Source organism: Adiantum capillus-veneris, chromosome 6 (genome assembly GCF_014529385.1).
Source record: "Adiantum capillus-veneris isolate H3 chromosome 6, ASM1452938v2, whole genome shotgun sequence".
NCBI lineage: Eukaryota > Viridiplantae > Streptophyta > Polypodiopsida > Polypodiales > Pteridaceae > Adiantum > Adiantum capillus-veneris.
The window spans coordinates 103,205,724-103,228,334 of NC_140936.1; the positions used below are offsets into that span (position 1 = coordinate 103,205,724).

Below are 22,611 nucleotides of genomic sequence, written 5' to 3' on the forward strand. Positions count from 1 at the left end.
CTTTGGCTTTCGGTTATAAAGTACCATACACCCCTTTGACCCTATCCTCCAATAAGCTCCTCCATGTAGGCCCATACAACAAGTCAACATCTTGCCACGTCGAAGACGCCTAGCCTAACGAGGTTGCATATGTTTCAAGCTCTATATCGTTAGAAGGATGTAGCCCCTTTTGGGAATCTTCACATACACAATCGTGCATTGCATGATCGAGTCTTGAGAGCACATTAGCAAAATTCTTTTCAATTGTGCATAAGAGTATACTAAGTAGTGGAAATTTTTAAAGTGGGGATTTTGCATGTCGCAATCACAAGATCCTTATGATGCTAGGCAATGTAGGCATTCACAACTTGCCACCTTAAAAAGCTTTCCTTCTTATATTGAATTGTTTGACTTGAGATCATGAATGGGAAGATTGAGCTGGAGACCCTACTAGTCAAAGTTTACATAGCCACTTCTCGACATGACTTAACCCATATTGACGCTTCGGCACACAAATAGGGGGACCTCCTGAGTCCTAAGATTCTCCCAGTCCCATAGGGAGGGGGTAATTGTTACAAAAGAAACTTGATAGGATCTCTCCCCCATAGGGGTCTTGGAGGCAGTTGTGGAGGGACATCTCCGTATGGTGTGGGAGTCCCATATCAATTGTGGAGGGCATGCCACCTAGATTGATGGAGCTACCTGGAGTTTCGCAGGGGGGTGCCTCACCCACCCTCCACACCACTCTATCACCCTCCAAATTGCCACGTGGCAGTTGTGATTGCATTGTCACCGATAACAATATTAGAAATCATGTAGCTCCTTGTTAAATTGTGCACTATGCTACCTCTTCCCACTGCGCCCTTGAATTCATCCATCCCGCGGCATTGTGGTGGAAGTGCACGCACGATAACATTTGCTACAGTTGCACGAACGCAAGCCAACAAGGTAACTCTCTCTCTCTCTCTCTCTCTCTCTCTCTCTCTCTCTCTCTCTCTCTGCTATATTGTGCAACCTGTAGCATAATTCTACATCTCCAAACCGCGCTCCATGTCTGCTCCTTACCTCCGCCCAGAACACACGAACGTGCTGCCGATTCATCCCGTCAGCTAGCCACTGCTCTCTCCCCCCCCCCCTCTCTCTCTCTCTCTCTCTCTCTCTCTCTCTCTCTCTCTCTCTCTCTCTCTCTCTCTGTGCAGCATGCCTCGCCTTCCTCTCCTCCTTTCTGACGAAGGCTTTTACGGCACAACCTCCATGCAGGTAGCTTCAAAAGAGTTGGTGTTTTTATTATTATAATTGGATGCCATTTGCTACAGACGGGAGCGCGGAAAGCCCTGCAAAATACTCGAAATAGCACATAGCAATCCATAAATCAACAAAACTGTATACCTAGCACATCCACGAACTCGTAATCGAAGCTATATGCGAACAACGAGAGACGTAGAGCGGAAGAGAGGGAAAGAGCACGTGTAGGCACACCTCCTAGAGCAGAGTGGTACGCCGGACACGGCGAGAGAGAAGAAAGAAGAGGAGAAAAGAGGAGACATGAGCACTGGGTGCAATCTCCCCCCGTGCAAGAGTGACCATTTCCCTCTTGCATGTATTTGATTTATAGATTTCTTGAATGGTCAAATTGAGTACAAACTAGCCGGCCAGTCATAAATGGCCAAAGCTCATAAAAGAGCACTTGAATAAATATTCATAAAATGTAATATCATTTTGCAATAGCCTAGCTCGGTCAGGCCTTTTCCACATGTCAGCTGCAATAAATAGTAAAATATCAATTCTATAACACCATTATTTGGCTGTGTTGAGTGGTTAATCATTTGTGTAAATGACCTTGTGCTTTACTGCAATTATTTTGCTACGCTCAGTGGTTAATCATTTGTGTAAATGACCTTGTGCTTTACTGCAATTATTTTGCTACGCTCAGTGGTTAATCATTTCCATGATTTCGATAAATTGATCAAACTAAAGTAACTATTGTAATCCGTTCACATGAGAGTGTACACTCTTTTCGTTTGGTGCATGGGAGATAGTTATGTATGGTTGTCTATACAATGCCGTGGAGGGTTGTTGTAATCCATTCACATGAGAGTGTACACTCTTTTCGTTTGGTGCATGGGAGATAGTTATGTATGGTTGTCTATACAATGCCGTGGAGGGTTGTTGTATAATGATGTCAATAACGATCCTCTGTTTTTCTACAATGATTCTCTACGTTTGCCTACAGCCATGTCATCTCGAGAGAATTTGCCGATGGATCTCAACAACAAATCGAGCAATGATGGTGAGGAGGTGCCTTCTTCCATCCTGCCAACGGAGTCCCTACTTGAGTCGACGATCGAAGAGCTGGCTGCGGCAATCCGTCCAATGGCGCCACAAAAGGGATCACCTCGACAAAACTCCTCGATAATGAGGTATAGCTTGCAGCCAGAGCAAGCTGGATTGCCAATCCGAGGCCTAGGCGGCTCATGTGTTTGGGAGCCTTCAGCAACACCTCCTCGATCAGCCTTCGTAGATATTGGACTATGCCCTAATCCACCAATCATCTTACCTAGGGTGCGGCCAATTCCAATAAGGCCATCCTTGTAGTCAATACCGCGTCCTCTGTGGTCCAGAATGTCACTACCGTTGTCTGCACGTCCCGCATCGACTCTACCATCACCAATCAAGCATGCCTCCCATCAGGGCCTACTACCACGCAGCAGGTTGGCTCCTATCGCTATCCCTAGTAATAGCAACACCTCGGTAGAGGGAGCATCGGCCCCTTCATTGATCCAAACGCCACAAACGACTGCACGAACGAATTGGCGGCTCCGCGAGATCATCACTTTGTCGGGGTCAAGAAAGAAGTAAAGGTTCGCCAAAATGAAGGAGGGGTTTATGAGCGCACTCGTCGCAACCGTTGGCAAGTGATTTCTGAGACATGTCAGGCACGAGGAGTCATGCGTAATAAGGCACAATGAAAAACGAAGTGAGAGAAAGTACACTCAGTATTCAATAGGCTGAATGACTATGAGAGAAAGATTCCTCAGGGTGGTCTAGCTACTCGCAAATGAGTCAAATCGAGCGGTGCACAAAAGGGTTGCCTGTAGAAGACTTTCCATTCAAACTCTACAACAAAATGCAGATGCTTTTCGGCGGGGACCACAATGCCGACATCGGGGGTTTGCTGGTTGACTCTATGGAGGATGACAAGACGCCCACCCTAGCCCAGTGGAAATTGATCATTGTTTTTATTTTCGATACAATTTTTATTTTGCATCGTTGCCTTCATCCTAATTTCTTAACTTCTTCGCATGTAGGTGTTAACCCTCGTGGCTCACGGACACCCTATCGCCTACGACGGACACCGTAACCGTATTATTTATTTAAGTAGAGTCAGCCACCGGGCTTGTCGGTCCAATAGGGAAAGGAAGAGTGATCGCCGATGAGAGGCGCATTCTAACACGAACATGCTAGGGTTAGTTGGCTAAGCATGGGCACCCAAGTGTGAATGGGGTGAGCTCACATAAAAGCCAATTAAACCTAAAATTGAGTCATTCTCTCATTGTGCAATAGAAGCTGCTCTTGCTCCATCTCCACCTTCTCCTTCAACATCTCCTTGTGTGTGTGTGCGTGTGTGAGAGAGAGAGAGTGTGAGAGTGTGTGTGCGATCGAGCGTTGCGGCGGCACGACGGCGGCGAGGCGGTTGAGCGCGGCACGACTGCAGCTTCTTCTTCATCGCGGCGAGGAATCCACTACGAAGGCGAGCGTAGAGCGGTGAGTGACACACCCTTTGCTCTCTTGAGCTTGCTAGTTTAGGCTTGTTGTGTGCTTGGAGCCATTTGTGGCTCGCACACGGTGTATCGGCAAGTCCTTTGCTTCGACAGTGCGGCAAGGAGCGCACATTTTTGGCGCCGCTGCCGGGGAAATGCCCTACATTAAGCTCGGTTAAGCACTTTACGCTTTCTTGTGGTGCAATTTCTATCATAGGAAAGGTAGGGAATGAGTGTATGTAGTTGTGTGGAGAAGGTTTTGTGAAGAAGGAAGGTGTGTGGTTGTGTGGAGAAGGTTTTTTGTTACACTGTACTGTCTTTTTTGTTTTCTGTTAAAGAAAGAGTTACATTTTTTTGCAATGTATTGTTAGAATTAAGGTATTAGCTATGGAATGTTAGTTTTGTAAGGTTCAATGTTAGTTCTGTAAGGTTAGTTTTGTAGATCTGTTAGCTACTGTAGTACTGTGTAAACAGTGTTAGAGTGTGTGTGGCAGTATCTCCATTAGCTGTAAGTAGATAAGGTAGGTGTTGGTTAAGTGTGTGTGTGTGCGCGCGCGCAGCGGCGCGGCCGCGACGAAAAAAAATTAATTAAATAAAAAATAAAATAAAATAAATATAAATAAATAAATAAATAAATAAATATGTATATATAATAAATAAATTTTAAAAAAATCCGAAAAATAAAAACATGAGTGAGGGGGCGGTTAGATTTTTCGAAAATAAAAAACGTGAGTTATAAAAACGGACAGGTTGGTTTGTATAAAAGTTAGATCGGGAACATTTCCCCAAGCCCAAGCCCAAGCTTTAGTCCTCAGTCTTGTGATTTATAATAGACTCACTCTTATATATATACCCTACCTCCTCAAGAGGGAATGAGAGCATGTGGGACAAGTCCTCCACTCTCCTCCCTTCTCTTCCCACTTGCACCCTTAGACTTGCTATTTGGAGCCTAGTTCCCCAGCTAGGAAAAGACTGTTTCGGGCTTTTCTGGAGCAAAATAGAACCAAACGGTGGGTTGTAAAGCACAGCGCGTCCCTCCTAGCGATACGCTCGTTTTGAGCTATCACACGGCCCATTCCACGACACGCTCTAAAAAATCTAGCAAAAAAACAAACAAAAAACACGCAAAAAACTAGTCACAAGGCCTCCTAGAGTAGCTTTTGGACACCTTAGGGTATCAAAAGCACATGCACTTACGCTCTGGGCGGGTGCTAGAACACGAGCATATTGAGGGTGCCTCTGTTCATACCGGCACCCATTACCCATCCACGATAGGCTCTAGACCCTCAGCGGGGACACAAGGTAGCACCACCCAAGACCCTAAAATAGCCGCTAGTGATTCCTCCTCTGACTCAGAAATCATGGAAGCATACCCTACCCAAAACACTGAGAGAGAAGGCCATGCACCTCCCGAAGCTCCACAGCCTAGTACTAGTATGTTTAGCCGTTTCATGGAAACATTAGGTAGAGCTACACGCTCGGAACCTGATGCAAATGACGCACACGAAGGGGGTGGGGAAGTGGACTCTCCTTTCACATCGCACGTGGACCCCACACCCCCAAAGAGTGTCCATGTGGATATCCTGCCAACTTCTTACCAAGAAGGCCCTGTTGAGCTACCTCCTTCAGAAGTTCCCTCTAGAGTACCGTTGCTGACAAGTAAAACCACGGGGAGCAACATTGCTTCTACCTCACAAGAAACCGTTAACACGTCGACTCTAGAAGGATTGTTCATTAATGATCATTGGACATACGACCTCCACACTGAGGTGTTGACGGATCTACACTCTGGCCACGCCTACCATGTAGGATGGATAGAGATTGTACGATCCACCTCTAGTGCCACGAGCCTCGAAGATCAACAGAAAATGATATGTAATGTTATCCATGGCATTATTCAATCAGAAAGGCAAAACCGAGGGGTAAATATACTCTCAACTGGCCCCATGAGATTTCTGGATACGAGCAAGGCTCAACAGCCTACTCTATCACAAATGGAGACTCCTCTAATGAGCCCCATGGACCCATCTTACGTCATTTCACCTGGGGTCTCTATGCAATCTGAGCCTCCGAGCGACAACTTTAGCTTCCCTAACTTGGCTCAACCCTCTATTAAGGAAAACACAGTGCTCACTCCAGGGATAAGCCTGACAGAGAATGTACCGATGACATCTACAGTTAGCGCAGTGCCACTACCTAGTGTCGTAGTACCTAATATGGGGCCTCGACCGTATGTGCCTCTAGCCCCTTATGCACACATGGCCCCCACACCTCCAATTGTACCACTTGTTCATGCTCCTCGAGTGCCGCTCCCTAGCCCTTATCCGAGTGGACCTATGCCCGGTTATGTTCCATATCCTGCATCATCCACACATATGCCAAGACCGGTACCCGTCCCTCTCCCACATATGATTCCAAGAGTACCTCCACCGGCCCTGCCTCCTCACATAGGTGACTTGGCAGCGTTTGCTCAAACCATAGGTCGATCTATCGCGGAAAATATGCGCCATGCATCTGATAGAGAGCCTAGAAGTAAGGCAGTAAAATTGCCAAACTCACGCAAAAATTCAATGGGGACGAAGATGCTAGAAAACACATTGAAGTGTTTGAACAAGTATGTGATTCCTTAGGGGAATGCAACGAACTACATAAGTGCAATGCCTTAAGCTTGACATTAAGTGGGAAGGCTGGAGATTGGTATAGAACCCTAAGGGTGGACGAGAAAACAATCTACCCTACCCTTCGAAGGTTGTTTCTAAAGGAGTACATACGAGAAGGTGTGCTTTGGGGTGTAGCATCTCAGCTACAGAAGGCCGAACGTAAGGAAGGAGAGTCAGTAAGGGACTTCATTAGTCGTCTAAAGCACTTAAACTCTCGCTGCCCTGTAAATGAGCGCTTCAACAATAACCAACTGCTTGATCGATTCATTCGAGGGTTGAGGAATGAAGGAATCTATAATGGACTAGTGATTAGAGGTATCACAACCTGGGAAGATGTCACTGCCAATGCAATCCAATTAGAGGACAACTTGATGATAGCAGGCATGAGGGTGTCTACTGACACGAGATCCACTAGCTCAGAAGCCATTGAGTATGAACCCATGACTGCAAAGCCCATTGCCAATGAGCCAAAGGTATTTGAGACATTCTTGACAGACCTCACCAAGGCAATCCAAGAGTCTCTTAAGGATAATCGACCCCCTCAAAATAGTCACATGTATCCAAGAAGGGAGCAACAATGGTGTTCCATTTGCTTAGGTCCACATAGCACTAGTGAGTGCCCTACGTTTAGAGTAAAATTTAATGGAACTTGCAACGCATGTGGTAGGTATGGTCACCAAGCTAAGTATTGTTTAATGATCAAACGTATGATGGCAAATAGACAACCTGTAGCCTGGACGGATGCGCCTCGAGCTCCTGTATTGATGCCTGATCCACATGTTGAGCAACTACCGCAACACATGGTTCCTAGATCTCAAAATGTTGTACAAGCTACACCACTACCACCTCCGGTGCTAGGGCCGCAGCCCCCGCATCCAAGAGTCGCCCCTATGAACCAAGTGGGTTGCGAGCCATCTAATGCTTATGCAGATGGATGTGAGGAGGAAATAGACACTAGTATTGCCTACGCACTTGATACATTGGAAGAGTGTCCTATATACTACATGGAAGATTGTTGGGGGCAAGTCAAGCCGGTTTATCAAGCTACTGCTCTCGCATCTAGAGGTCAAAATATCAACACCCAGGCTAGGAGGCCACCTCTTCAATGCTACGAGTGTGGTGGACCACATCGAGCAGCGGAGTGCCCTATTAGGCTGCAAAAGAATGCTGCACAGATGCAGATGAATCAAGGGAGCACGTCTGCAATGCCAATACTCACATGTAATCATTGTGGCATAGATCACTTGATTGCCCAATGCCCCTATAACCCAAATGCGCCTAAAATCACACCCCTAAATTTGGTCGAAATTGCTAGTGTGACATCGCCAATACCACCCGTCGCACCCGCTTATGTGATTACACGGTCCATGCTTCAAGGGCCAGGCCATATCCTCGAAGAGAGAGATACCACGTCAGTTATCCAAGCAAAGAAAAAGAAGACACGAAGGAAGAGATCGCAAAATACAGGAAATTCAAAGCCAAGTTCCAAAACAAACATAGGAACAGGAGATGACCCCGTGTATATGAATGACCTCGAGGATGATTCAGATTCAATCGAGACAATGGAGACTAGAACCAATACCACAAAGGGAAAGAACGACAAAGAAAACCGTAACATGGAACCAAATGAAAACCGAATAAGAGAAAACCATAAAGAGCCTCTGAAAACACCACAAGTGTTTCCAAATCCAATCCAAGGACCCCAAGATAAACCGCAGGGGCAAAAAGGGAAGAATCGTAAAAAGAAGATTGGGACGTACCCAAACCCAGTAGACGAGATTGAGCAGGTGAAACATCTAAGAGGTTTAGTGGAGGAGACTCAAGGAGAACTAGAACCAGAACCCATGCATGTCAAAATTCATGACACAGTGTTTCCCACGCAAGTTCATCCACCCCACATGAACCATAGACCGTTAGCCATATCTAGTATCATCCAAGAAGGGAGTGAGGACAGGACATCAGAAAGTGAGCATACACCCTTCTTGTTGGAAAGGATGTTTAACGAAGGAATACCTGATCCCATTGAGGAATATGAGATTCCATCCTCACCAGTTCCTAGTCAAGGACCTACACCTTGCAAAATGCCAATGAATGTTGCCAAACTAGTGGACTTCATGTCTTCTGAGGTCCGAACCACGATCATAGCAAAGCTGTATGGAGATCCTGAGTTATTCCTTGCACTTCGAGCATTCCTTAACGGAGAGCTACGAACGGGATTACCGCAGTTTGTGCAACCAAATAGGCCTGACTCGATTATGATTGATGAGGAAAATCATGTGCAATCACTTGACTTAGATGGACACGAGTCTGTGATCGAGGTACCCATTAACGAATTAGGGCAGTATTTTGAAGGCAACGAGTCTAATGCGACCCTACCCATCACTAACAAGGGATTAACTATAAAGGGAATTCTTGATGGTGGCGCGGGAGTTAGCATCGTTACAAAATATTGTTGGGAATCCATGGGAAAACCCCGCCTCAGTGTTACTAACATTGTGGTAAAGATGGCAAATGGTACCATAGCCAAACCTATGGGGATGCTCAAGGATCTTAAGATCAAAGTTCTAGGACACAAGGTACGACATACGTTCATTGTAATGGATTTCTCTAAACACCTTATGTCATATGAAATGATTTTAGGACGACCATTCATGAGGGAAGCACAAATGGTTCACGATTGGTCTAAAAATCATGTCTATTTGCAATTCCAAGACTTTGTCCTTAGAGTGGATTTGGTGACTGGTAAGGTACACCCCTTAGGGAGTAAAACCATTATAGATCATCGCTCTGACACCACAGTTCACTCGGCCCCACTACAATATTGTTACACTTGTAAGAAGGATACAGACATTGGCCAAGATTCTCCTTACATGGATGTGTTACCGGGTATGACAGAATCAGACAACGTAGACTGGGTACACCTAGCTGCAACCATAGATACCTGGGGAAATAGAGGAACCACTTGGGTCACACCAGAGGGGGAAGAGGTACCACAAATTGCACCTCTGAACATGATAAGTGCCATACATGCATCTTCTAAGGGCAAGGCAATTGTAGACCAATCTGACAGTGACACCGATAGCTCAATAGAAGACTTTGACCAACACGACTCAGACACTGACTCCCAGAGTGAAACGGATTCTGAATCTCATGAATTAGAGAGTGGAGCAAGTTCAGAGTCAAAACATTCGGAAGGACCGAGCACATCAACCGATGATAGCTCCTCCGAGAGTGAAGAGGACACCAACGAGGACTCCTTTAGTGAGCCAGATCTAAATGCAAATCAAAAGCAGGTCTCAAATAAGAAAAAGAAAAACTTTAAGAGGCGTCGATATCGAGCCAATGTACATGCTAGGATAAAAAAGAAGAGATCCTCAGCAGAATGGCTCAGTTATATAGGAGCATGTGATGCTCATCGAAAATTGGTAGACGATTGGGGTGAATATCTAAAATGTTATGTGGTGTAGACCAAGACCCCATGACATAGCCCAATTAGAGATCATAGACAAGCCAAAGTTGAGCCGCACTGCAAGGAGGCGTCAAAACCAACAGTTAGCTCGACAACACAAGAAAGCAGAAATGGAAGCACAGACCAAAGCACAACCAGAGTCCACAGACTTGCATCCTGCACCAGAACATTTCAAATCTTACACTACGGGGGAAGCAAAGGTTGTGTACACAAAAGCCCAAAGAATACCTATCGATGGGAATAATGGAATCTATGATGGTCCAGCAATAGTTAAAGAAATAGAATTAGCCGACCCCGGTGAAGAATCAAAACCTGTTTTTATTGCCCAAGACCTCACAGAAGTTGAAGAGGCGGTCCTCAAAGAGCTTCTCAAGGAATTCAAGGACGTATTCGCTTGGACATACCATGATATGAAAGGTGTTCCACCTTCTGTGGTCCAACATACAATCCCTATGATTAGCACTGCGAAGCCCGTACAACAAAGACCCTACCCAATGAATCCTAAGTACGCAAAGATCATTCAAGAAGAACTAGAAAAGCTTATCAAATGTGGGTTCATATATCCTATTGAACACTCAGAATGGGTGTCTCCAATAGTTATCGTGCCAAAAAAGAATGGGAAACTCAGGGTGTGCGTGGACCTCAAAAAAGTTAATGCAGCTACTAGAAGAGACCATTACCCCCTACCATATTCCGAACATGTACTCGAAATAGTTGCAGGCAAGGAATCTTATAGCTTTCTAGATGGGTACTCAGGCTACAACCAAATCACGATAGCGCTAGAGGACCAAGCTAAAACTGCCTTCATCACAGAATTTGGCGTGTTTGCATTTCGTGTGATGGCTTTTGGCTTAACAAATGCCCCTGCTACATTCCAACGATTAACAAACATTGCTTTTAGAGAATATTTGAGAGAGTTTTGTGAAGCTTTCTTAGACGACCTTTGTGTTTACTCTTCTTGGAAAGAACATCTATCATGTTTGCGGAAGGTGTTTGAAAAGTGTAGGTTATATCGTATCTCATTGAACCCGTTCAAATGCAAATTTTGGGTCAAGCATGGAGTTATTTTAGGGCATATAGTATCTAAGAATGGTATCTCAACCGATGAGAGCAAAATTAAAGTGATTCTAGAGTTACCACCACCAACCAATTACAAGGGAGTTCAAAGGTTCATGGGACACGTGGGTTATTATCGACGGTTTATTTTATTTTTTGTTGAGATAGCACGTCCTTTGTACAAGCTTCTCATTGAATTTAAATGGACTGAAGAGTGTGACCAGGCCTATGAACAATTGAAGAAAACACTAGCAAGTGCTCCGATTTTAAGGACACCTAACTGGGATGTCATTTTCCATGTGCATATTGATGCATCAAACTTTGCTATTGGGTGTGTTCTCACTCAACCAGGAGAACATAAATTGGACTATCCCATTAGCTTTGCAAGCCGTCAATTGAACGATGCTGAAAGGAACTACACCACTACAGAGCGAGAAGGTTTAGCAATGGTTTATGCAGTAAAGAAATTTCGCTACTACCTTCTGGCAAACAAGTTTGTATTTTATGTGGATCATCAAGCGTTGCTGTATCTGGTAAACAAGACATGCTCCACAGGAAGAATCACACGATGGTTGTTAATTCTTCTGGAGTTTGATTTCACGATTGTAGTGAGACCCGGTAAAAGGCACGTCATGGTTGATCATTTGTCTCGCATACCCAATGGTGAAGCCCCTACAGGAGTTGATGATGAATTACCCGATTCTTCCCTATTCATAGTTGAGACTATGCCTGAATGGAGTGAGAACATTGTTAACTTTTTAGTTAATGGTTTTCCACCCAAGGAGCTTCGTAAGGATATCGCTCGAAGGCTAGTAAAAGAATGTGAACCCTATTGTTTGATTGCCGGAACTCTGTATAGACTAGGCAAGGACAATATTCTTAGGCGTTGTGCCCGCGAGGATGAATATTTGTATATCTTGCAAGAAGCACATATGGGCATAGCAGGAGGACATTTTTCAGGAGACCTGACTGCTAGAAAGGTGTTGCAATCAGGCTATTGGTGGCCAACTTTATTTAAGGATGCATCACTTTTTACAAAAGGGTGTGATGAGTGCCAACGTTACAAGACCACATAGCGCAAAGACAGAATGCCCTTACATCCTATTAAAGTAACCCAACCATTTGAAAAATGGGCCTTAGAATTTGTAGGTCCAATTAGTCCCGCAGCTCGCAACACTCAATCTCGATATATTCTAGTTGCTACGAACTATGTAACAAAGTGGGCTGAAGCTAAGGCTTCACAAAAAGCTGACGCGAGGACAACAGCTAAGTTTCTTTTTGAGAACATTATCACAAGATTTGGTTGCCCTTTTGAAATTGTTAGTGATAATGGTACCCATTTTATAAATGAGGTAATAAGAGAGCTTACCACGACCGTTATGATATCCCACCATAAGTCTACACCTTATTACCCGCAAGCTAATGGACAAGCCTAGAGCACCAACAAGACTCTAATCTCTATTTTAACCAAGACGGTAGAAGCTCATCGCACTGATTGGGATTTGAAGTTGACATCTGCTCTATGGGCTTATCGTACTGTTTATAAAGTGGCTATTAATTGTACGCCATTCAAAATGGTATACGGACAAGAAGCGGTTATGCCTTGGGAGTTTGTCATTCCTAGTCTTAGGGTAGCTTCACACGAAGGATGGAATGGTAACCCCTTAACCGAGCGTTTGTATATCTTAGAAAAACTAGACGAAGAGAGACAGTTGGCTGTGCAAAATGCTCTTGTGGAAAAGGATAGGAGAAAGAAGTGGTTTGATCGCCATGTGAAGGATAAGGACATCAAAGTTGGTGATAAAGTCCTTCTGTATGGAGTACGTAAAGAGAAGAAAAAGTTGAAATATGTTGGTAAAGGACCATATAGAGTATGTGAAATTACCCCACAAGGTACCCTTCGTGTGGAAACTCTTGATGGAGTTGAAACCATTGGATTCCTCAATGGGAGTAAATTCAAAAGATATTATGATCCTTTAAGCCAAGAAGAACTACGGGCCATTCATCAAAAGAAGGCCGCCAAAGCACAAACCGAGTTAAACAAGATACAAGCTCAAGCTGAGGCTAAGGAGCGACAACAACGTATAAGACAAAAACGAGAGGCTAACCTTGGAGTCACAAATGCATTCCACGTGGAAATCGAAGAGGATGGGTTGGACTCTGACACACCTCTACGATACCCTATTGAGTTAAATAGTGCCTATGGAAAAGTGCTATATAACGCCTTATTGGACACGGGTGCTAAATATAATCTGCTATCCTATGGGGTGTGGTGTCAGTTAGGGAAGCCACCTCTATCTGAGAGTATTATCCAAGTCAAGGATGTCAACAAGAAAAAAACTACGGTTTTTGGAATCTGGCACACTTCTGTCAGTTATGACAATGGAATTGTAGCTCAAGACTTTTTGGTCATGCCTACTGGAACTATGGAGGGTAATATAAACCTAGGCCGCACGTGGATGATAGCCACCAAATGCACTATTGATTGGGGGACTGGGGGTGTTACAACGCAAAAAACAACTCTTAGCCCTACCACTCAAGCCATAGTCCCTGAGATATTGCCTAAGGAAATAAAACCCAAGACATTGCATGTCCAGGAGGTTGAACCATACGTCCCCATAGCCCAACTCTCTAGAGCTTCAACTGATGTAGTTGAAAGAAAGCTTGAGACACACAAGAACCATCCTAATATAACAGAGAAAACATACAAGTGGGTCCCTAAAGCTTCTGTAGTGAGCATGGTTGATGCAAAAAAACGGAAACCTCGTAAGAACCGTCCCACTCACTCCAAGAAATGTAAAGAAACGTTGCGTTGGATTCCTAAACGACTATTGGAAGCCCAAGGATACTATGAAGGAAATGACCAAATTTGGGTGCCCAAACGTAAAGTGTACTCTTACCTGTCACCTGGCCCATGTAAACCCAATCCTGTGGCTCCAAAACAAATTGAAAATCGCGGAAAGGAAAAAATCATGGAATGTTACACACCCGCTCTAGAGCTAGTTTGGGTACCAAAGAAAGAACGATTTGTTCCACCTAGCTCAGGTACAGGGAAATCAAATGAAGCTTCTTGCTCTTCATGTAGTCAAATAGAAGCTTCGACACAACCTCCACCTACCACTGTACATATCCATACAAGCACGAAAGAGTTTGCACCTCCCGGGGTAAGTTCACCACCTACAACAATGTTGCAAATAAAATCATGGGAGAGTACCTTACCACCCTTGCAACTAGATGAAATGCATAGGGCGGTCGAAAACTATTGGTTAAAGCCTTCACCCATAACAACTTGGAACAATTGGTTTCAAAAGGTGACGACCTCATTCCAAAAGGTATGATCTACCCAAGAAAGGGGGGAGTGTTTGCTAACATCAATCATTCACTCGCTCCCCTCTCAACCTTCCTCCCTGACCTCTCAATTCCAATCTTAGGGAATGTATATATATAGCCTTATACTCACAAAAAACAAAAATAGTAAAGAGCAAGAGCGACTAGCAACGAGAGAGCACCCTATCAGATCTTACATATAAGTCCAAATTCACCGTGTCAATTCGAGCAACACAAAAAAACAACTCTTATGTTTTAAAGGCCTAACCAAATCTATCTGTATTGTCAGAAATGGCTACTTCACCAGAGGCATGCACTTCTATTTTTGATGAAAGGTACCCTTTGTCTTTTCCTCAAGTGTTCTACGTATGCTACCCTACACTTTCTTGCGAATGGGATCTGATAGAGAGCCTTGCATGTGAGAGGAATTTTGAGGAGTTAGAATGGCTGATACGTCTATGGCTAACTAGTGATCCCTACCCAGTAGCGAATGTGTCTCCAGTGGCACATGCTTATTCTTTTGCACAAGATGAGTATCCACGCATCACGAGGTTCTTGATTAGCATGCTTGCACAAGAGGATGATGAAGAGGAACTAATAGAGACCGAGGAAGACTATGGCCTCACGGACAACGATTTTATTTATCTAGATGATGAGGATAGAGGCCTAGCCTTAGGGTGGCCACCCGGTTTATATAATATCCTCTTTTCTTGATTCTAAAAGGGGTGACAGATAGGTAGGTTAGGGGTCTAGATTGTGTTTTGAGTTTGCTTTTTAGGAGTTTTAATTTTTCACACTGACATGCCTCCTAGAGGTATAGTGCCTGTTTTTGGATGTGTTAGGTAGGACTTATATGGATCTCCATCCACATGGCTGAGGACATCTGCTTCAATGAAATGAGCCACTCCATACCTCCAGGTGTACTACTTTCCATGATTCATGTTGGTAAATATGTGTAATTGCTAATAATGATTTTTCATGCTTTGTTTGAGTGCAATAGTTATGATTGTTATCTGACATTATAGATGTATAAATTTGTCTTTGCTTAAGTTGATTGAACTCCAGTTTAATCTTATGGATGAGCCTGGAGATTAGGAGACCGTGACTTTAGGTTAACTCATTTACTTGACCACTAGGCCTAGCTAATAAAATTATCCGAGTATTTGAGACCTTAGGAATGTTTTAGGCAGAGAAAGGCTTGCTCACTTAAACAACAAAAAACACAAGTGCGAATACCAAGGAAATGGAAGCAAAAAAAAAAAAAAAAAACATAAGTGCCACAAATGAAAAATCTTATGCTGGAAGAGAAATCTTGGCTTGAATTGGTACTTCACTCACATGTATTGTCTATGGTACTAGAGCCCTAGAGGTTCCCAGTGTGGGCGCTTTTCCTTAAGAAGCAAAAATCCCCGGACATACAAAATAAGCACACACGTCACATGCTTGTGACCCAAAGTAAAAAAGAAAAATAAAAAAATAAAGAAAAATTAAAAGACTTCCATTGAGCTTACAGTTAACATTTCAAGCTTTTGTTTGCAGTTGTGAGAACAATTGGCTAATCAAAGTTGAAAAGCATAATTAGGGAATCTTGCATTTAGATAATCTTCTTAGCTTAGCTAGTACTAGAGTAGTTGTTTTAACCTTAGTCATAGCTAACTAATTGATAGACTCACCCATAAGCTCAAAACTCTTGATTAATTAATTTACTCAAAGTGCAATTTATTTGTCCTTAATGGCAGTCTAACATTTCATAAATCTTGCATTTAGTCATTTCCACATGTACTTTACATTCCCCTCATGATTTATGGCAATATAATTCCGCTTGCTAAAATAGTGACTTTGCCTTGCAGATTCAAATCTAGATGCTCTACAACATGGACATACCAAGCTTCAACTCAATAGATTCTGAGGACGGAGTCTACATTAGGAAGGGGGGCAATGTTAACCCTCGTGGCTCACGGACACCCTATTGCCTACGACGGACACCGTAACCGTATTATTTATTTAAGTAGAGTCAGCCACCGGGCTTGTCGGTCCAATAGGGAAAGGAAGAGTGATCGCCTATGAGAGGCGCACTCTAACACGAACATGCTAGGGTTAGTTGGATAAGCATGGGCGCCCAAGTGTGAATGGGGTGAGCTCACATAAAATCCAATTAAACCTAAAATTGATTCATTCTCTCATTGTGCAATAGAAGCTGCTCTTGCTCCATCTCCACCTTCTCCTTCACCATCTCCTTGTGTGTGTGTGCGTGAGAGAGAGAGAGAGAGAGAGAGAGAGAGAGAGAGAGAGAGAGAGAGAGAGAGAGAGAGAGAGAGAGTGAGAGTGTGTGTGCGATTGAGCGTTGCGGTGGCACGACGGCGGCGAGGCGGTTGAGTGCGGCACGACTGCAGCTTCTTCTTCATCGCGGCGAGGAATCCACTACGAAGGCGAGCGTAGAGCGGTGAGTGACACACCCTTTGCTCTCTTGAGATTGCTAGTTTAGGCTTGTTGTGTGCTTGGAGCCATTTGTGGCTCGCACACGGTGTATCAGCAAGTCCTTTGCTTCGACAGTGCGGCAAGGAGCGCACAGTAGGCCACGAAGAAGACAACCACACCATGCCTACCGACGGTGACAGCATAGGTGAGGAGCAAAGACCGCCTCTTGCCGCAAACGATACTTGTGGGTTCATCGACGCATCAACAGAAGGAAGCTCAGGAGGGATCAAGCGAAAGCGGCAGTCGCGGGGTGAATGGCAACAACATCAAGGAGCTCGTGGACTCGACAAAGAACTTGACGATGGTGCTGCAAAGTTCAGAGGACCGGAAGGATGCACGTGAAGACACAAATTTGAAGGGGAAAGAGATTGTTGGAAATCGAGGAGGCGAGAAACCAAGCCACTCGGGACGGTGCTAATGCAATATGTGGCTCCTTAAACCGAGTAGCCAACTCCATTGCCTCTCTGGTTACACAAAGAGAGTGGCTATACGGAGAGAGTAGTACTTGGGGTTGCATTTCTAGGTGTTTGTTGGCATGCGGAAGGCCATAGGGTTTGGGCTGCAAAGTTGTTGCAATTTTTTGGCCGTTCGATATATTTACTGGATGAATGCCACATGGCCCTAGGTTCACTAAAGGTTGTTTGAGACAACCTGGAATGTGTTTTCCTGCTATGGCCTGGCAGGTCCCGTCGGTTTTTGCCCCGCTCCTAGCACAGAAGGCGACGCATGTAGGAGGTCTCGTCCTTTCATGAAGGTGGCGCGCAGCAGGTACATGTGTTTTCGTGATGCTCCTGCCAGAGGACGTGTGCAGTGGTGCAGGTCTTTCACACGGCAGTGCTGTTTGTTCAATACTGAAGACGGGCGCTGTCTGGATGCTTTTCGAGGTTGTTGATTCGTGTGATTTTAGGGGCGACTGCATTGAATAGCGTCAGCAAGTGTGGCCTCAGGTGCTGAATGGTGTTCGTCTTCATTCTCTGTTCTTGAGAGCACGTGTTGGGATGCAATGCTTAGAATATATTAATCTAGATGCTCATTGTAGCTTGTATAAAAGATCAGAAAAACGCAGTGTCATCAGAAGCCCTTGTCTAAGCCGATCGTCATTATGATGTGTCGTGCTTTTGTACATGTAGCAGAAATTCTCAAGTTTCTTTTACTGTTTGAGCTTTTGAGCTATCTATCTAGTGGAAGATTCTCTCTGTCCTGCTTCTGTAAGTATACCAGGAAGTCTTTTCTAAATATGCCAGCAAGTCTTTTGTACATGTAGCCGCAAGTCTCAAGTTTTTTTTATTGCTTCAGCTTTTGATGTATCTATCTACTGGAAGATTCTGTCTGTCCTGCTTTTGTAAATATGCCAGGAAGTGCCGATCTTTGCTTCGATGCTTAAGCCTTGAGCTATCACTATTTGGTGGAAAATTATCTCTTTGCTATACAATTTCTATGTGCTGATATGCTGGAATTCCAAATTTAAGTTCACTTGAGTCACCATATGTGAACAAACGTTTTCTTTTGCCAAATTCTATTGAAGAGTTTGCTGTTGGTTGTGAGGAGTTGAAATTTTCCGAGCATCTGCTGCGGATTGGTTTGAGGGTTTGTGTGTTTTGCTTAAAGTAGCCGGATCCTCTATTATCATGGCATCGGATGCTGGTATTGCTGGTAGTGGTGAAGGGAGTGCAAGCAATGCCTCGCCTAGCGGTGGTGAGAGCATGGACTTCTCTGGAGGTTTGTTTCCCTGCCTGCTCAGCGGTTTCGTGTACGCTTATGTATGCCGATAATTGTTGATTTACTTGTGCTATGCTGGTGTTGATTTTGACTGTCGGTCTTGGTTTCTTTTCGCTTCGAGCGATGCACTCAAAATGTTTCTTGCGTTGGTGTTCTTGCTGGTCCTGCTTTCTTTCGGCTTGGTGCACCTGATGAGGCAACTGAGCATGACATGATGAGCCTATTTCTCGGCCTTAGCTGCACTGCGAGTTTCAAGTCCTCAATAGACCAAAATATATTACTTGCCTATAGTTGTCATTAATAAAAGTAGTCTGCTACCCTTGTTCCCTAAGCCCTGCAGTATACTGTCAATCTCAGTCTTGGCCGGCTCTTGGTTATATGGAATCTTGCAACGAGCGAGCGAGAGAGAGAGAGAGCTGGACTAATAATCATCTGGCACAGCATCTGTTGCTGCTCTTTGTCATGCCCACTAAAATTGTTTCGAGATTATGTGAAGTTCCTTTAGTCCTTTACTACGGCAGCAAGGGACATCAGGATTTCCAGCGCTTCGACAATGACCAAGTGGCGGCTGGCAACGACAACTGGCAAGACACGTTGCATTATTGTTCCCGCCATTTCAACAATGATGCCCAGCTCATCTACCACTGCAATTACACATTCAATCTCAGAATCAACATCGGATTCGGGAGCCTGAAGCTTGACATTGACGATGAATTCGAACCCGGTGGCATTTATAACCATCATTCTACGCAAGGGCGGTGCAATTACACTATAGGGGACATCGGCAAGTAAAGTTGTGAGTAGCATGAGGAGTGAACTTGTCACATGTACATCGACTTTTCCTCCCACTACTCAGCCGCGTCAACTCCTCGACTAAAGGATCAGTCATCGTTTCCATGTGCAGACCTTTTGCATGACACACACATGGATGTTGCAGTTCCAAAACTAGAACCCTGCTTCTTGCTAGCGATTGCTTTGCTTTCTCCTCCCTGCTTGATCTGAAGCTACTGAAAATTGAGAACATATCATGTGTTCTGTAAGTATTGCATGGATCAGCAAATGCCACCGATGCATCCTGTTCCAGGACAGCACGCTCCGACATTGTCATTGTGTGTCACAGTGAGTAAGAGAGTGAGAGTGAGATAGTGTGTGTGTGTGTCTTACGTCTAAAACATTGCTAGATCTTGTTTTTTAGGGTCCATTCAAATAGATAATCAGAATCAATGTCCAAAATAAGGTGTTTAGAACTATATTGCCCAAATTTTGACCTTGGAAATCAAAGGTTGAATTAAATTGAAACTGGGAAATCTACGCTTCAAACTGGGATATGTGAGCATTGATTAACTTGAGTAATGGGGCTCGGACGGTAAAGGATGGCCTTCATACTTTGCGTATTTCTGTTGGGATGGGATGGGTGCAAGCAATGTAGACTCCTTGTCAGCATGGAGACCATTGCAAGGCCATAATCATTCACACACCTAACTCCTTGTTGCCATACCATACATGTCATGTGTAGCGTATCACAAGAAGCACGAGAATTCTCACAGCGTGACTTACCTCAACATCATGAGCTTCTGTGAGGGGGGCACCTTATACCTGGCTAGGTATGATTCGCGGCAAGGGGCTTAGCAGTAGCATCATGCACACGCAACGGCTGTCTCGTATCCCACAGGCCCACTCTTCTTATCCTCTGGTTATACCTTTTCCGAGCTGTCTCTACATGCAACAGCTCACAAGCCTTAGCAAGGCCAGGCTCGGGCATCAGTCCTTCATTAGCTTTTGACTTATGCATGTCTACACATGCTCGCATTTCTCGCTCACCTGAGGGGAGTGAATCAAGATGCTCCACCTGACGCTCTTTATGTTCATGCTCGCTTGAGTAACTTGCAATGTTGCTTCCTGGCTCGGAGGCCTCCATATACGTTGTCTCTCGAGCAGAGGCTCATGATGTTATGCATTGTATGAAAAACATTGAGAGACTCTGTTTTCCTGGATGAGAAAATTTCTAAATCTTCTTGTGTATGCAACCTGGCGAGGGATTTGAAACGTGACATTTTCCAAGATTAAATAGCTTGTTTGCTTGCTCACCCAAAAAGAAATCATATTCCGTGCAAGGTTGTTCGCATCCTTTTAATAAGTTCGTTTCCGCGCCTCGTTCTTCCTTTGCTTTTGCGAGTGTGCTGCTTGTAGGATGTTTTTTACGCTCTCTTTGCATTCCTCAACTAGTCAATGCTATGGTTAATTGGATTCTTGATTTTCTTTTCCTCTTGCAGAGCTGCGTAGGTTCGTTGAGTCTCCTCCATGTCCTGTAGGCAAACGTTCATCGCAGCGGGTGGTGTCAAGCTCTGCCGAGTCGCCGCCAGATCCGGCCTTTGCGGAAATCGCAAGTGGGAAGAGGTGTAGGCGTGCGTTGCTTCAAGGAAGCCCTTCTACCGATCTCGTTGGCAGTGCAGGTATGGCCGATGTGCACAATCATTCTTTGTGGAACAGCCTTAACGTGTCTACGGTGTTCTTTGCTATAGTGCATTATTTAGTGTCGAGTTGCGTTAAGATGGTGCTCTGCTTTTTTTTGCAGGCAAAGGATACTCTCCACTAGGAGAGGAGAGCGCACAAGCTCCGTCTTCATCTCAACAACAACTTCCTTGCCCATCTCGTGAATTAGGGAAAGCTGCAGCCTCCTTTTCTGAAGTTGGCAAATCTTTAGCTGCTCAGAATGTCTTGGACAGTGGCAAGCTACTAGACAAAGGGAAAAGCTTGTTAGTCAAGGAAACCTTGCCACTATTCATGATCAGGGATATAGATGAGGATAGTAAACCTATTTCCATAGAGGGGAAAATCTTGAATTGGTATGGCACATACCGTTCCATCTCGTCTAGGCAAAAGAAAAATGCACATTACTTCAAGTTCAACATCGTCGATGCCGAGTGCATCGACACGATCACGGTCGTCGTTGTGGATCCCTTCATTGAGACCTACACCAGGGAGCTCAAGATCGGCTTGTTCGTCAGGCTTGACTTTCCTCTTGTGAGGGCTAAAAACCATAATGATGCTGAGTAAGATTTGTTCTCCTTGCATGTCGATGCGTCGACAACCATTAGACCTTGTGACCCATTCCCCGTTACTTTAGCTTTCTATCCTAAGACCAAGATAAGCACATTTCTTGCTGACGCTGCAATTTCAGAGACTACTAGCCCACGTCCGCCCTTAGCAACACTGGCGTTTGTTGTCTTGCAAAGTCATAATTTCCATCAAAGCATTGGTAGTACATTTGGGGATTTGGTTGTTGCTGATGGCCCGACCCCATACGACAAAGCAGTTGTACATATTAGAAGCATTGTCTTCAACGTTTCTTTCTTTCGATATTGACAAACCTTTTGTCATATGTAGGTGAGCTTTGTCAACTCTCGAAAGCAAGACTACGATCGGGTCATGGCCCGGATGGCTAGGGAGGACATTGTTATGTTTGTGGCTAGGAATATTGGCCTCTTTGTTGGCAAGGTGCGCACATTGTCTGTTCTGGATGTCACAACTTTGGCCCCCATGCGAGGATCACGTTTGAAGGAAGAATTGACCATAGCATTTCATATACAGTGTGAGACTCTCGGCTACAATAGAGAGGTGACTTTGCATGGTTTGCACTCAACCGGATGAAGACATCTTTAGTGGTCTTTACTCGTTTGTTTTTTTTGTAGGTTGTGGGGACTTTGCGCTTTGTGAACTTCAATAGATCTCTCTTGCATTCCCAGTGCTTAGTTTGTGACTCGCCGAAGGTGAAGAAGGTTGAAGGCCAATGTGTTGTTCTCTTTGCAATAAAGATCACGTCATCAATATGACGCTCAGATTGGAGGCACAGATTCGAAGCAACATTGACAGACGTGTTGTGGCGGTTCAAGTGTTAGGATCTATGGTGGATCGTCTTCTGGGTTTGCCAAGGAGCTTCAAGGAGGTGTACATGGAGAGCATTCCAGAGGCGAGGGGTATTTTATCAACATCTGTTGTCGAGGGTGTGTTCAAAACTGTCACAAATGGGTCTATGATATCTTTCACTCCTCTATTGGAAACCTAGATGCTTTGAGAGCATGTATTTGAATAGCTTTTGGCCTTTCACCACGAATAACTATCCTTCCTTACCTAGACCCCTCTGCAATCGATGAACTAAATT

At 44.5% G+C, this 22,611-nt stretch overlaps 1 protein-coding gene and 1 pseudogene across 1 annotated transcript; one reads left to right on the forward strand and one right to left on the reverse strand.

Annotated features, from left to right (window-relative positions):
- Nucleotides 1-2,214: 2,214 nt before the first annotated feature.
- LOC147456003 (uncharacterized) lies at nucleotides 2,215-17,148 on the forward strand (annotated as a pseudogene).
- Nucleotides 17,149-18,950: 1,802 nt separating this feature from the next.
- Nucleotides 18,951-19,193, reverse strand: LOC147456004 (uncharacterized). Its single transcript, XM_086515376.1, has one exon. It carries the CDS (start codon nucleotides 19,191-19,193, stop codon nucleotides 18,951-18,953), a length of 243 nt encoding a protein of 80 aa, XP_086371502.1.
- Between the last annotated feature and the right edge of the window lie 3,418 nt (nucleotides 19,194-22,611).